Below are 14,610 nucleotides of genomic sequence, written 5' to 3'. Positions count from 1 at the left end.
CTTAAGCTTTTCTCCATTTTTCTTGCATTTCTGCAGCAGTCATTCTGCAAATATGCATTCTCACGGCTGTTTCGCTAGGAACAGCTATTTTTCTAGTTATATATGTCCTTTATATAAATGCACATATAATTTATCTGTATTAGACCATAATAATATTATCAGATATCAACATTGGTAGATTTTTTTTTCTGTGCATCCCTACAAAACATCCTGCTTTATGCTGCAAAAAGTTACAAATAATACAGTAAAAATGCGGCAAAAATTAGAGATTTTAGAGAAATTTGATTTAAACTTCTTTCTGTGCCAACCTACACAAGTTGAACTTCCTCAACAAGGCTGCATTTAACCTTATAAGCATATCAATCTATGTGGATGTGTGATGATGAACAGACTGATGACTGAGTCTAAAATTACTGAATGTATTTTCAGCTTCCTAGTTATCAAAGTGTCATCCTCAGGTTTCTATAAACGCAACAGATTTATAGTCAAATGCTGGGAGTTGAGATGATTTATGTTCAGCCAACATGATGAATCCGCTGCTCCGACTGTAGTTGTTTCTTGCACAACTACAGCTCCGACTGTAGTTGTGCAAGAAAAATGAAAATCATTTTAAAAGACTTTAAAGTTAGAGCCGTTATTACGTAAACCCAAGCTGTAGACAGCTTCAGTCTCTCTTCACAGATAAAAGGAAATAACAACTGTTAACTCCGCTGACTCTTTCCGCTCTTTAATCGCTGCAGTGTCACTGATCAAAAATAGTTTTGGCAGGGCTGATGTTGAACAGGACAGGTAGGAGTACTGTTACAAACTGCAGGTATCCGAAGGCATAGAAACATCTTCAAACTGACGGAAAGTTTAAAATGTGTTGATTAAACAGTACTCTTTATAAATGTAAATCAGGACTTAAGAGCATTTTTCGTCATGCTCTCATCTTACATTAGTTAACCAGCTTACAAGCTTACTGTCAGAGGATCTCACCTCTTCTATTTTCTTCTGCATGTCCTTCAGCTGGCATTCCCACTCTCTCCTCTCCACATCGAACCTTTCTAGCAGTTCGGCCTTCTCTCTCAGCCAGTCCCTCTCGTTGTGATCCAGACGACAGCGCAGGTCCATGGCTGTAGAGTGCGTGTCGGCCAGGATCCTCCGCTGCTCTTCCCTCTCCCGGCGGAGCGTCGAGGTCTCGCTGTTCGATTCGCGGGGACTCCGTGATGTCACCGATCCGAGACCCGCAGCCGACTGGAGGCCTCCGCTCCCTAACCCTGTGGCTTCTCTAGCTTCCAGCTTGGAGAGCAGGATGGCAAAGGAAAAAAAGAGGTAGAAACAGAATAGAGAATAATGGGATATTACAGTTGGGGACCAAAAGACGAGAGCCAGATGATGAGACCTGTGGGGACGGTGGTGGGAGAATTTGTTGAAGGTGGAATTGGAGGAATGAAGGAGAGGCAGGAAGTGAAGGTGGAGAAATAATGTACCACGGGGACGAGTGTGAGTGGGTTTACAGGAGGGAAGAGGGAGACAGATTGAGCGTTGAGTGTATCCTGTTAGAACTCGCACAGATGGTTCAGAGATGCAAAGTTCAAGTTTATTTTCTATGTGCTTCAGCACAGGATACAGGGCAGGAAATGGTAGATTGAGGCAGGGCAGCATACGTCTCCAGATGTGACCTAATTTAAGCTTTCAAGAAAAACAACGATTTGTGACATACAGATGATCTCTGTGTGCAAATAAAGACCAAACTCTTTATTGCTGCCGATGCACCACTCAATTAAACTGTAAACGGTTTAATTAGTTAGATTAAAGGGTTTTTACATGTTTTTAAACAACCTGAGATTTTCCCCTGGAATATTTGGTCTTAGAATAAAATAAAGTCCTGTCAAGAGGGAAAATTGCCATATTATTACATACGTTACATGTGCTGCTACTACAAATGTTACTTAGTTTGTTAGAATTTTATGTTAAATCATGATTAAGTAGTATATTATTATAACATAAAAGGAAAATGATAGATGGCTTTCACAGTTGTTGTTTTTTTAGCAAAAAAAAAAAGCACTTATCAAGCAAATTTTGCTCATCTCCTCCTTAGTCAACATTGGAACTACATTCACGGCAACTAAAATGCAAATCTACAAACATTGTAGTGTTAGACAGTAAACAATTTTGCCTATTCTTCTTCACAGGACGGCTAGCTAGTGAGCTAGTGAGCCGGATAGCCAGCTAGCAAGCTGTCTAGCCAGAGACAGACAGATTTCATACTTTTCTGATTTTTATTTATTGAAAAAAGTAAAACATTAGTCCTTTCTCTCCCACTTTACAACTTTACAAGTATGCTCTATCACCACTGTGTTAGTCTATTATGCAATTCCAAAAAAAGAAAAACCATTGTGGTTTGTGATTTTTAACGTGACAAAATGTGGAAAAAGTTCAAGAAGTGTGAATACTTTTGTAGGGCACTATATGAAAAACTACCTGTACTTAAAGCAATGCTTGGAATTAATTTCACATAGAATTCTGAAAACAAGCTAATATACTATTTTGAAGACCTGAAATGTTGGTGTATTTCAGTGTACATTCTGTGGTATGTATGAAGTTTTGCTGCTTTTTTAAAAAAATTGGAAGAATGTTGGGTTTGGAACTGGAAGAATCCCCAAGACAACGCCTCTGTAAGTTGATGTGTTCCTCTCTGTGTGCGAGCGAGCGAGCGTGGACGCAGCTTTTGCATACGAGCCTGCTGGAGCGTGTTATTTCTGTGTTCTGCCACAGACACCGACCAAAGCCTTTCTCCATGCTGCTATTTCTGACTGTGGCCTGGGGTCAAGAAATTATGGTGTAGAAAAACAAGTCAACATCTTCTGTCTGCCCGCGGCTTTTCTCAGAGGCCTCCGCAATTAGAGACGAACGATGACGGTTGCTGTCCGCAATCTATATAAACTTTCGAATGTAAACATGGCTCGAGATGCAAAAAAACAAGATGCTTGGACTCGCATTAAAGAAACAATTTCGGTTTTAAATGACTGGAACAGGAAACTCGGTTCGTCCAACAAAAGATGTCCAGGGAATAGATTGTGAAAATCCCGACGAAGCCCCTGGAGAGACACTAGGGTATTTACACATCAACACTTTACACTGAGTCAGTTTAGAAAGCAACCTCTGCAGCCTGGGCTCCTCTGAGTGCTACGGGGTTTATAAAGGTAACTGTGTCACCAGGGTGACCCACTATTAATAGCGGACACCCAGCCCTGTACAATGTCACATTCTGAGAGGAGGTGGGAGGGTGGGGGGGTTGCCGAGGTAAAGAGAGGAAGGGGAGCTGACTGCCAAGGCGGAATGAGATGTATCCTAGCTGCCAGCAGCATTCATAAATCAGAGTCACACGGAGAAACATGCCTGGAAATACTGGGGCCTGAGCTGAAGCCAGAGAGCTTGGATGCTTTCTTGGTATTTGGTGCTGGACGTGTCTAAAAGGGAATCAACGCTTTCGGATTCAGGCCGCATACATGAGGGTAAACAGCGTTGGCTAATTTAAGTGATAATGTCATATTTAACTCCTAGACGTTTCATTGTGACATTGTCCGGATGCCATTCCTGTAAAAGCTCAGAGAACAAACACTTGAACGTTTCACTTTAAGTGAATCTGGTGTTTCTAAACTTTCCGACACTTTTACTAGTCGAATTTAATATTAAAAAAAAGAAGAAAAAGGGAACAAAAGCAAGCAGCTCTAACTGGCCAGAATGCAAACAGCATCATTAGAGAAAATTATTCAAAGGAGCTCAATTCAGCCTGCCCTGTCTGCATGACTCAGATGATTGGACTAAAGTGCTGCACTTCAGCGAAACCCACTACAATTTTCCTCTATTACTTCATAACTGTACTATTCTGGATGACAATTAGTGTTAACACTCAAACTGCCCCTAGCACGTTAGCTGTTTAACACCTGCACTTTTCCCTCCACAGAAGCTAAATATAGACTCTCAGCTTTACTGGTGCAGTAACACCGACATGTGAAAAATTACAGGTTCTTAAATCTTCAACAGCTCATCTTTCAATTGAAAGTAAGTAATTATATAAGTAGTACAGTAGGTTTTGAATGTGGCTGTTTACTTTATGAAGTGTATTTTGTGTTTTTCCATTGACGAGTCAAAGGCATCTCAAAGTAAGTTGATCAGAAAACACAAAAAATGTATATATTTCAGGAGGAGTCTTGGACGTTGGAAATATATGATAAAATATTTGAGATTCACCCATCGGACGCCTGTAGTGACAGTGACACAATCAGCATAGAAAAAAAAACTGATGATGGCACAGGTGACATTTTAAACTGCCTTTAATGTATCTTACTAGAAACCAGCACGATTGGCTAGACAGACTGTAAACAGTGGTGTATAAAAAATACAAATAGATACATTTTGCTGTATACCGTTTAGCCTTTCCGTTGTCTGCTTAAAGTTTTGCTCTCTCTCACAGCCTGAATTAAACACAGAACAGTCCTGAAATAGTGTAGAAATCTTTACATTAGTCTCTTTAAGACCAACTGACTTTTTACAGATAGTTTGGTCACCAACTGTAAAACAATCAAGTCTTTGAGTCTTCACTAGTCAGGATGAATCAAGCTGAATGTTGTTCCATTTATTTGTGCATATCTACAAAATCTTTAAGACGAGCCGGGTGCTAGCGCGTAAAGTCTACTTGTGTAAATTTATAGTTGTCTTGAGTCTAACTTCAAATTCCTGGCGTTGTTTTCTAAGCCTCATAAAAAGACTCAGCTTATCATTTAGTAAATATGCAGGCAAACGTGTCATCTGTGGTTGGACATGGCATCCAGACAAAACAAGTCTTACAATGGGACTAATCCTGCTCTGCCTGGCCACACTCCAAGTGACATTTCCCTGCTCTATTTACAGAATCTTAAGAATAAAAGTAGAAGAAACTAGTAGTGAGCAAAACAACACAAACATAGAAGAGGAAGGTGATTTTGTGTCTGTGTGTTCTAGCAATGCTAGAATATTATCTGTTATCTCATCAATGGTTTCACACGACTAGCCAACAGGATTGTTGAACCACTATTCTCAACTTTTTCTTTCTGGTTCTAGATTCAAAGAAGCGGGAGTCTCTGTGAGGAATAAATCTGTTTCAAGTCTTTGATACAAATCACACGAGGCTCAACTGAATATAGAGAAAGTATACAACAAGTACAACGAAGCAGTCTAAATGTACAAATTAATAAATGAGAATTTGTTGGCTTAAAAGTTTGTTTTTCTCTGTCTAAAGGCTGAAAAAGTCCAATCAGTTTTGGACTTGCAGCAGCCAAATAAATCCCATTTCTGATCCTATCTGTAAAGGAGCTAAATCCCTAAAGCTGTAGTCCTGTGAAGAGAAGAAAAGCACTTGTTCAAGAAAAGCGTATTTGGCTTTTCTTTGACATGCAAACCCTTTAGCCCTCAGTATTCCTGCCAGTAGCTGTCCACCTAAATAGTCTAGTATTTATCTTCCTTAGAGCTAGCTGCTAAAAGTATCGATGTCTTTCTAAGCAGGGTTTAACAGAGCATGTCCCCACAGTGAAAACCTTTTGTCTAAACTTGGATAGAGGCTGTAGCATACGTACTTGGCAATTCCAGTTGGGTTACCAGAAAATGACCAACCAGCCACACACACAGCTGAAAATCTACACGTGAAATATTGCTATGCGGAGACCCGTGTGTACATGCACATGTTCAAACACTTTGAGCACGCAGAGCAATTGAATACCGGTGCATAAAAACAATCTACAGTCTGATCATCATGGCTGGTCGTCTCTCACCTGTGCAATCCTGCATTTGAGCTCAGCTTTCTCAAGCTCCCAGGCACATCTGTCTCTGGTGTACTGCAGCTGGAGCTCGCTCCTCTTCTCCTCCTCTTTCTTCACCTCGGCCTGCACCTCCTCTAGAACTGTCTTCAGGTCCAGCAGAATCCTCCTGTTCTCCCCACCCTGCGTTGATACACAGACGGCATCCCGCTTTTTTGTTAAACGTGGATCACATGTTTGACCTTCTAAAATTCTGAATTTGAAGCTCCAAAGAACCAGGAAGTGGTGGTTCTTGTATGGACGTGACTCTGAACAAGTCCTAAGCTTTGTGTCATTTATATATATAGATTCTAATACTTATCTAACAAACATTTAGTTTGATGTTTTTATACTTCATTTTTTTTAATCTAATGTAAACCTTATGGATAAAACAAGATTGAAAGTGCTCCCTTTTGAGAGCACAAATAGAATAAAGGCTTTTCTGCATATTATGAATGAATTGATTAATTTTTAATTGACTTCCGTTCATTAAAAAATAAATCAGTTCAGGTTTGATCGGACGACGCGTTTTAGATTTTTATCCAGAGATGGTCAAATGACTATAAAAGACTATAAAACAGCTTTTTATGTTGGGTGGATATCATATGCTTGTAAAAGCCAAGTTGCTTTCTTACTCTCCTCAGTTGCTCTTACTGTTAGCACCACCGCATTCCTGTTCGCCACTGACTGAACTTTTAATGAGCAATAGAAAACGAAAAGCTTGTGGCCAAGATTTTTTCTTTTATGACGCCCCCACAGAGAAATGCCCTGAGCGGGGAGCCATACTTAAAAAAAACAACAAAAAAAACCTCCTTGGTTAATATTGGTACAGAAATGCTGAATAAAGTATTCCTTCTAATCTATTACTTGGATGTCAGCAACTTGTCTCAATAAGGACTCTTTCTCTCGCATCCATTCTTCTTTATCCTGAACGTGTCGCTTTTTCAGATCCTCTAGTTTCTTTTTAAGCCGCATGTGCTGCATTTGCTGCTGCTGCTGGGGTTCGGGGCCCGGCCACATTTGTCCCCTGAGGACCTCGAGCTGCTGGGTCCCTGCCCCTCCTTCTCCTCCAGTTTGCGAAGCGCCGATCTGGGACTCCTGGATGTGGCTGAAAACGGTGGGCGGGGAGGAGATCCTCCTCAGCGGGCTGCGGTTTTTGCCCCGGCCCCTGTCAGCTTTCTCAATCCTGGAGCGAGGCACAAACTCCCACCCCTGGGACTGCACGTAGCCCCCGCCGCTGCCGCCCTGCAGCCCTGCGCCGTTCATAAAGGCGCTCCACATCCCTCAAACGCATGCACATAAAACACTCAAATATCCAATGGAAAGTCACCAAACGATGTTGTAAGCAGCCATTTCTGCTCTGAAAAGTTTTGATCAGTTCACTGACTCCTCCATCAACATCAACTTTAGTAACTTTTAGGAGTTATCCACAACCGGCCAAATCCCGCCTCGGGCACAGAGCTTCACCCCTGGTCACCGTCGCAGGGACACACTGGACGGGACGGGATGCTTCGGCCGTCTCCATGTCTTCACAAAGATGAGGTCAAGATTCCATGCTGGTCCCCCACTTCGCTCAGTCCTTGTCCTTTACAGACCCGCTCTCGGTTGTCCACCTGCGCTGCTTTTCTTTTGCGCGTTCTAACCAAGAATGAGCCGTCCCCTTGAAGCGACAGGCGCCCGTAAACACTCCGAGGCAAAAAGGAGAAGCTCCCAAAAATACCACGGAGTGCTTCTGATGTAACAGCAGCGGCGAGTATTTTTACCCGTCTGTAACCAGGAGTTGTGTTTTTTCTCTCTCTCTCTCTCTTTCTCTGAGGCTGAACGACGCCTAGAGGCGACAGCGGAAGAAGAAGAGCCCGTTAATCAACACCGGAGTCTTTTAATTACGTCGCCACCTTGCGCCGTAGCCATGGCAACGAATCAATTCGAGCACCGCGTCGCGGCAACTTTGATGGCCAAATGCGACCGGTCGGTTCTTTTAAAAGACCGCAAACGACCCATTTTGAGTGCCAAGAAGAGGAAGCGTTTTACAAACTGCTACTTTTGCACAGCACATTATCTTTAGCTTGGCTGTAAACAAAGCAGGTTTGTTTCTGCTGTTAGCTGAAGTATGAGAGGAGGCTGACTGTCACGAGGAGAGCAAAGAGGGGTGGGCGTTCATTAATCTAGAAAGCAGACAGCCACACAACTCTACATGAAAACGATATTCATTTGTTCATAACCGTCACCTTATCCTAGTCGTAAACTCGTAAGCCACATACCAGTTAGCTACCTTTAAAGTTCGCGGTCTAAAGTCTTCACTCGTACAAAGCACACTCTATTTGCAGCCTTACCGTACGACTTGTAAGGTTCTGGGACGTGGAAGTGGTCGTCCTTATTTTAAAACGGCCACCAATTGCCCAGCTACGTTTCGGACAGCTGAAACACTTGAACTCTTGGTCTGGGCTGGGACGCAACAGCACTGTTAAAAACAACTGCAGAGAGGGGGAAAGCCTGCAGTTAAAATGATGCTTTCATTAACTGGAATAAAATTCCCCTTCCTCTCTTCCTTCCTTCCTCCCTCCTACTCGTGTCTCTCCTCCTCTTCCTCCCACAGCTGGCCCTAAGACAGTGTGTGACGTGCAACATCCCACCGGTGGAATAAAAGAAGCGGACCGAGTCCACCTCCCATCCTGGTGGCCAGACAAGAACCCCCATCTGCACATTTTTGTGCTGGGTCTGCAGACCCCACCCGTTGCTATTTTTAAAGAGTCTATTGCTGCAAAAACCCGCAATCCAAATAGGTAAAACGCCAGTCTCACTGACTATGTGGAGGGCTGAAAGGGTCTGTAATGATTAACTTGTATTCTTATAACAAAAATGCATAGCTTTTAGAGAATGAGAACGGAAAAAAGGTTTAAAAAAATACAAAAAAGCACGAGGGGTCACATCAATATCTGGAGGTTTAGTGACCCTGAAGATATGGACAAATACCATAACTTGATGCAAAAAAAAAAAAGAAAGACACAAGAAAAATATAGAACATTACAGAAAAAATCTGCACACAATGCCCACATATTTGTCATTTTTCTTCTGTAAATGACCAATAGACGATTTCTTGTACATAACGTCACCCACTCAGTGACTCAGCACAGGGAACCTTTCAAGACATGCACAGTGACTTACAAAATTTTAGATTTTTTTTTTCTCTTTCTCTATTTGCATTTTGTCCATGGTTAACTCCATTATATTTGGATGTCATGTGATAAACCAATGAAAAGTGCCACATGATTGGGAAGTTGAAAGAAAGTGATACATGGTTCTGCAATTGTAAAAAAATAAAATAAAAAATAGATGTTCATGCATCCAGCCTCCTTTAATCTGATAATATCCTGAAATAAAGTCTGGTGTAAACAATTACTTTCAGAAGTCACTGAATTAGTTGATACGGAGTGTGAAATTGAATAAAACTGTTCTGTGAAGACTTGGGAGGACTCCACAAATATGACATGTATGGAAGAAGAAAGCCATTCTTTTAAAACCTTGTTTGAAGTTTGACACAGATCATGTACAGGGCAAACATCAGATGAAACCAAACTTAAACACACATTACACACCTTCCTGAACATGTGTGGTGTAGCAGCATTGTGCCGTGGGTTAGGGGAAGTGGTCACAGCTGATGAGAAGACAAAGCTAAGCACAGAGAATTCTTGGAAGGAAGGAGTGAGTGGGGTTCCTAATAAAATGAAAAAGTTCCAGGGCTGTGAATAGTTTTTGCAGAGGAAAACATTAGGCAGAACGTTACAAAGAATGACAAGTACACAGAAACCCCACACATTTTGTGGTCTGTCTATGTTTGTGTTTTGAATCTACTGTGTTACAAAAGTCGACCAAAAGACATCATATCATCAGCTCAGTGACTCAGCACAGAGGAGCTTTCAGGAAACAAAACAAATGTAGCACTGACAATAACTGTCACTGTTATTGTGGGCATGAAGCTGAGTTACTGGATGCATTTTCACTGCAACGCACCACTGCTGCTGTAACCCAAACCTCAGCATGCACCGTCCCCTCTGTCCGCACCCAGATGTATAGCAAATGTCGGACAAGTTGGGAAAATCTCAGAAACTGTTGTTTTGTCAACCCGTTCAAAACCCCCCAGTGGATGAATTACATAAAAATAAACCGAGTACAGTCTACACAGTGTGGTTTCAAACTGTTCACAGTTTAGTAAACAGACTCTTTTTTTTTTTTAGTCCTTTCTTGCAATGATCCCAGAGCTTGCTTAAAACACAATGGGCTTGAGTTTTTCAGTGTGCTTGAAAGTGAATTCATATGCGACAACACTCACCTAACTCTCCAGCATCACTCCTAAGCAGTCCAGGGAGTGGCAAGCCTTCGCAGTAGACGGATGATTGGAGTTGTACTTGGGGAAGTGGAACTGTCCTGTACCTTGAGTGACCGTATGCGATGCGTTGAACGTAACCGAACAGAACTTAAGATAAACGAATAATGTAGCAAACAATATGGAAAAGAAAAGTGCACTGTGAGACCTTGAGAGTGTGCTTTACAGAACAAAGAACAGGGTGAAAAGAAATACCAGTTTGAAAATGGTGGCATAAGAGAGCGAGGAAAACAGAACGAGGATGAGGATGAGCAAAATAATGGGTTGAAACATCTGGGTGGATGTGAAGAGCAGGATTGCAGTTGATCAGAATGAGAAAACTCTACAAGGAAGCCACAGAGGTGCGTTCGTCGGCGGCGGCTTACAGACAGCGGTTCTTCTGGCTGTTTGTCGTCCTGCTTGGGGACATCCAGACGGTCTATGAAGGTCTGCAGCTCTTTCCTGAAAGCTTTCATCTGGGCATTGATTCGATACAGCAGCTCATGCTCTCTAATCCTGCAGAGCAGACGTGGAAAAGCTGAATCCAGGGTTTTCACAATGCAGTCTAGTGATTTATTATTTGTTATTTATTTATATATTTATTTATTACCTGCCACCTTCTTCATCCTCATCCAGCCTGGCAAATAGCTCCCCGTTGGTTGCGTACACTCGGGCCTCGGCGATGATAGTGCTGGTGTCAGCGATGAGCCTGTCGATGGTCCGGCCCAGCCTCTCGGCCTCGATGCGGATGTCTATCATCTGCTGCCGGTCCCGCAGGCTTCTGGATAAAAAACGGCTATCTACTGGAGAGTAAAGGGAGCGCGTCGGGGTGAGGCAGCGGAGGTTTCTCACCTCGTCGGAGTCGCTCTCTCCGCCGATGGGGCCCTCGCGCTTGCGGTGCGGCGGGAGGAGGCGAGGGGAAGCAGCGGAGGTCGACGGGGTGTCGTCGTCCCGGCCCCCGTCGCTCTCCGCGTCGCTGTCCCGCGGGCTGCCGCGGATGCCCAGGTGGGAGGCCAGGTCATAGCGCTGCATGTTGGAGAGCAGCACGCGGTTTTCGTACTGGAGCTGCATGACTTTGCCGCTCAGTTCATTGATCTGCAGGCGTGCCGCTTTCAGCTCCTCTTGGAGCGCCTCCAGTTTAGCCTGATCACCCCCACCTGAAGGCGAGTCAAGGTGAGAATGAACTTCAAGCACTAGCATAAAATTCAATGATGCTCCTAGAAGACATATGGGATCGTTCCTACTGCTACACTAGTAAATAAGGAAGTGACCTCTCAAGTACGGCAGGGCAATAAATCGATAACAATATATATCGTGATAGACACGCGATCGGTATCAATGCAAAGCACATTGGATATTATGTTAAACAATTTCACCGAACAGAATTATGGGGGATGTGAACAGAGGAAAGGCTTTTACTGCTCAACCTCTCAAAGTCAGCTAAGCAAAGAGAGTGGTATCAACTAACTCATGCCCTCTTTGGTTACCTAGCAACAACCTGTTGAATAACTTGCACAGCAGCAGTTTCAGGTGAAAATGAATACAACAGTTCCAGAAGAAAGTGTGGATAAAACAGGAAAGGTCAAGTCACCAGTTTGGCAGTAATTAATATTTTTAAAACAAAACCAAAAAAGAAATCAATAATTATCAGCACCTGATGTGAAATACTTGTCATGACATGTTTTTCAGCCAAATTGTCCAACCCTACTCTCAAGTTAAATAATTATTTTGCCGTGCATCATAGTTTTCATTTGAAAAAGCAAACAAACCTCCTCCGTGTCTTGATCCAGCCTCATGGGACCCAGCCTTGTATTTGAGCTTATTGAGCTCATTTGTTACCTGAGGAAATGTAAATGCAATCTGATCAAACAGCAGAAGGTTTGGAATTTAATTGTGTAAAACAGCAGAACATATATATATATATATATATATGTTCTGCTGTTTTATGTAATCCACCCAACAAACCTTTTTGTTTTCTTCTTCTACATCAGCTAAGTTCCTGCGGAGGAGTTCTGCCTCATCCTCCACCAGCTGCAGCTGCTGCCTTAGTTCAGACAAAGCCTCGCCTTGCTCCCTGCTCTGCTGGCCGCCGCTGCCAGTGCCATCCCCTCCTGCTGCTGCCAGACTAGAAAATACAGGTAAATATAAGTTTAGGTTTGCTGGCTTTCTTAAAAAAAAAAATAAAAAAAAAAGGACGAGCTTCAAATATCAAATAAAATTCTTCACTTTTCAAATTCCCATCACATTTTAACACCTAAAGTGTTGACTGAGATGAGGGTACCTGTCCTCTCTCATGTCATCCAGTTCAGCCTTCAGGCCTCTGTTCTCCACCTCCAGCTCCACAATCTTCCTGCCCAGAATGTTTGCCTCCTCCTCCACCAGGCGCAAGCGGAGCTTCAGCTCAGACTCCCGGGTGGTGGGAGGCCCCCCGGCCTCGCCTTTGGGCAGCGGGCTGTCCACGTCCCCGTAGAAGGAGCGGTACTTCTGCAGCTCCTGCTCCAGACGATCCTTCTCTTTGTCGATCTTCGCCATCTTTTTTCTCATTAAGACGGCTTCCTCCTTGATGAAGGCTAGCTGGCACCTCAGGTCCTCATTTTCTTCCTGCAAAAAGATAAGGTTGCTTTTTACTTACTCTGGCTTCTGACTTCTTTATGTCTTAAGCACCTACAATTTTCATTACAGTAGAGTCTGTATTTTGACCCACATCACACTTGATTTTATTCGGAAAAAGCTTTTAAAAATAATGCTTCCTTCTTCTTACGTAACAATTACTCTGTGCTGTTTTGTTGGTCACGTTAAATGTGAATAGAACACATTAAATGGAACAAAATGTGAAACATCTTATAGGGTTTTACTAATTGTCTGGGAATTGTGCAATTTAGGCCTTACTACTTAAAATATCTATGGAGGTTTAGTACTCAGTGATTGAGTAAACACAAGACTTGACTCACCTCAACGGGCGTCTGTGGCATCTTTTTCTCAGTTCTCTGTGCGTCCTTACTTCCTTTTCTTTTCAGGGAGAGCTGCACAGAAGCAATGGCAATTATCTCATATTGTTTTCAAACTGAAAGTGGTGATTTAATTCAAATTTTTACATTACCAAGTTTATTTACAGAAAAAAACTCTCCCTAATTCATCAATCCATCCATTTTCTTTACGCAAGAAGAAGAAGAAGAAGAAGAAAACATATTTAACCATAAAGTAAATGAATGGTTTACCCAAATGCTAAATGAAATAAATCCTTGACCAATAGAATCAGCATTCCTAACATAGTTTCAGGGCTCTACAGCTGCTTGTTACAGTATGAAACATTTCTTTCTATCCACCTTCACTGCATCCTGCCTTGTCACCTTTGTGCATGGTACTTGAAATTGCACCCTTTATCTGCTACTTTTTTTTTTACACAGTTACACACTGTCTTTCCTCATTCCCACTCCATTGCCATCCAGATCGATTTTAATCGAGTTTAATTTTCCTCCCCGTCACCGACCGACCTACCGAAGTAGAAAAACGAACAAACGCGTCGCCTCGACTTTCTTTCTCACCTCTTTGGCTTTCTCCAGCTCATTTTGCAGGGCCTGTTTGGTGACCTCCACTTCTATCAGCTGCTGCCTCAGCTTCTCGTTCTCGTCCTCCGTCCTTGTCCTCTTCTCCTCGACATTCTCCAGTTCGTGGTGCAGGCGCACCGACACGTCCTTTGCCACCTGCAGGAAGAGGCCAAGAAAGGCAAACACACAGTGCCTTGTAAATGTATTCGTAAACGCCAGGCTAAAGGTCGTTTGTTTGAGTCTGGCGGTGTGTGATGGCAGGAAAACAATTAAAACATGCAGGACAGTGGGCCGTGATGACCACGATTGATAGCACTGGTTTAGGACTCTGCTTCAATACACCTGAATCCAAAATGTTAATGTAGCTAGAAGTGACTCAACAAAGAGGCTAAATACAAAACATGTGATTCTTTGCGAGGTTTGATTTGTAACAAGTTGTGAAAATCAGTCCGCAATCTTTACTATAACGCACTATTTTGTGTTGATCTGTCACATTAAACTGGTGTAACCTGGCAAAAATGTAAATAAAAAGTATAGTTTAAGGGCAAAAAGCAGTTTTTCATACATAAGGCCAGATTGCAGGCACCACGGACTTACTTTCAGGTCTTGCTCCATACTTCTGAGGAGCTCTCCATCCACTTGGCCGCTTTCATTGAACCTCAGCCTCTTCCTCTCGGCCTTCTTCAGCCGGTATTGGAGGATGCGACAGTTTTTGTTGGCCCTCTCCAACTCTCTGCGCATGTCCTGCAGCTGACAGGCGTCCTCTTCATAGAAAGTGTCCCGCATCTCATCCATCTCTGCCCGCATCTCCTCAATCTCAATCTAGAAAACAGCGAATCAATGCTTTATCAGATCATTGCATGCAGCAAATAGAAATGAC

General features: G+C 42.8%; 1 protein-coding gene across 7 annotated transcripts in view; it reads right to left on the bottom strand.

The window, feature by feature from the left end:
• Window positions 1–14,610, bottom strand: part of LOC103478331 (protein SOGA3) — a 34,284-nt gene that overhangs the window by 17,262 nt on the left and 2,412 nt on the right. Inside the window, exons 3-12 of one of the 7 annotated variants that reach the window (XM_008432088.2) lie at window positions 14,328–14,552; window positions 13,728–13,886; window positions 13,134–13,205; window positions 12,464–12,783; window positions 12,148–12,307; window positions 11,952–12,021; window positions 10,793–11,339; window positions 10,569–10,698; window positions 10,150–10,476; window positions 5,876–5,963 (exon numbers count right to left, since the gene is read on the bottom strand). In XM_008432088.2, coding sequence (XP_008430310.1) covers window positions 10,366–10,476; window positions 10,569–10,698; window positions 10,793–11,339; window positions 11,952–12,021; window positions 12,148–12,307; window positions 12,464–12,783; window positions 13,134–13,205; window positions 13,728–13,886; window positions 14,328–14,552 — 1,794 coding nt within the window. In that variant the 3' untranslated portion in view covers window positions 5,876–5,963; window positions 10,150–10,365. The other 6 variants (XM_017309415.1, XM_008432089.2, XM_017309413.1 and 3 more) reach the window with 6 other exon arrangements.

Source organism: Poecilia reticulata, linkage group LG16 (genome assembly GCF_000633615.1).
Source record: "Poecilia reticulata strain Guanapo linkage group LG16, Guppy_female_1.0+MT, whole genome shotgun sequence".
Taxonomy (NCBI): domain Eukaryota; kingdom Metazoa; phylum Chordata; class Actinopteri; order Cyprinodontiformes; family Poeciliidae; genus Poecilia; species Poecilia reticulata.
Note: the sequence above shows the minus strand (reverse complement) of the source record. Positions and strands in the feature narration are given on the sequence as shown.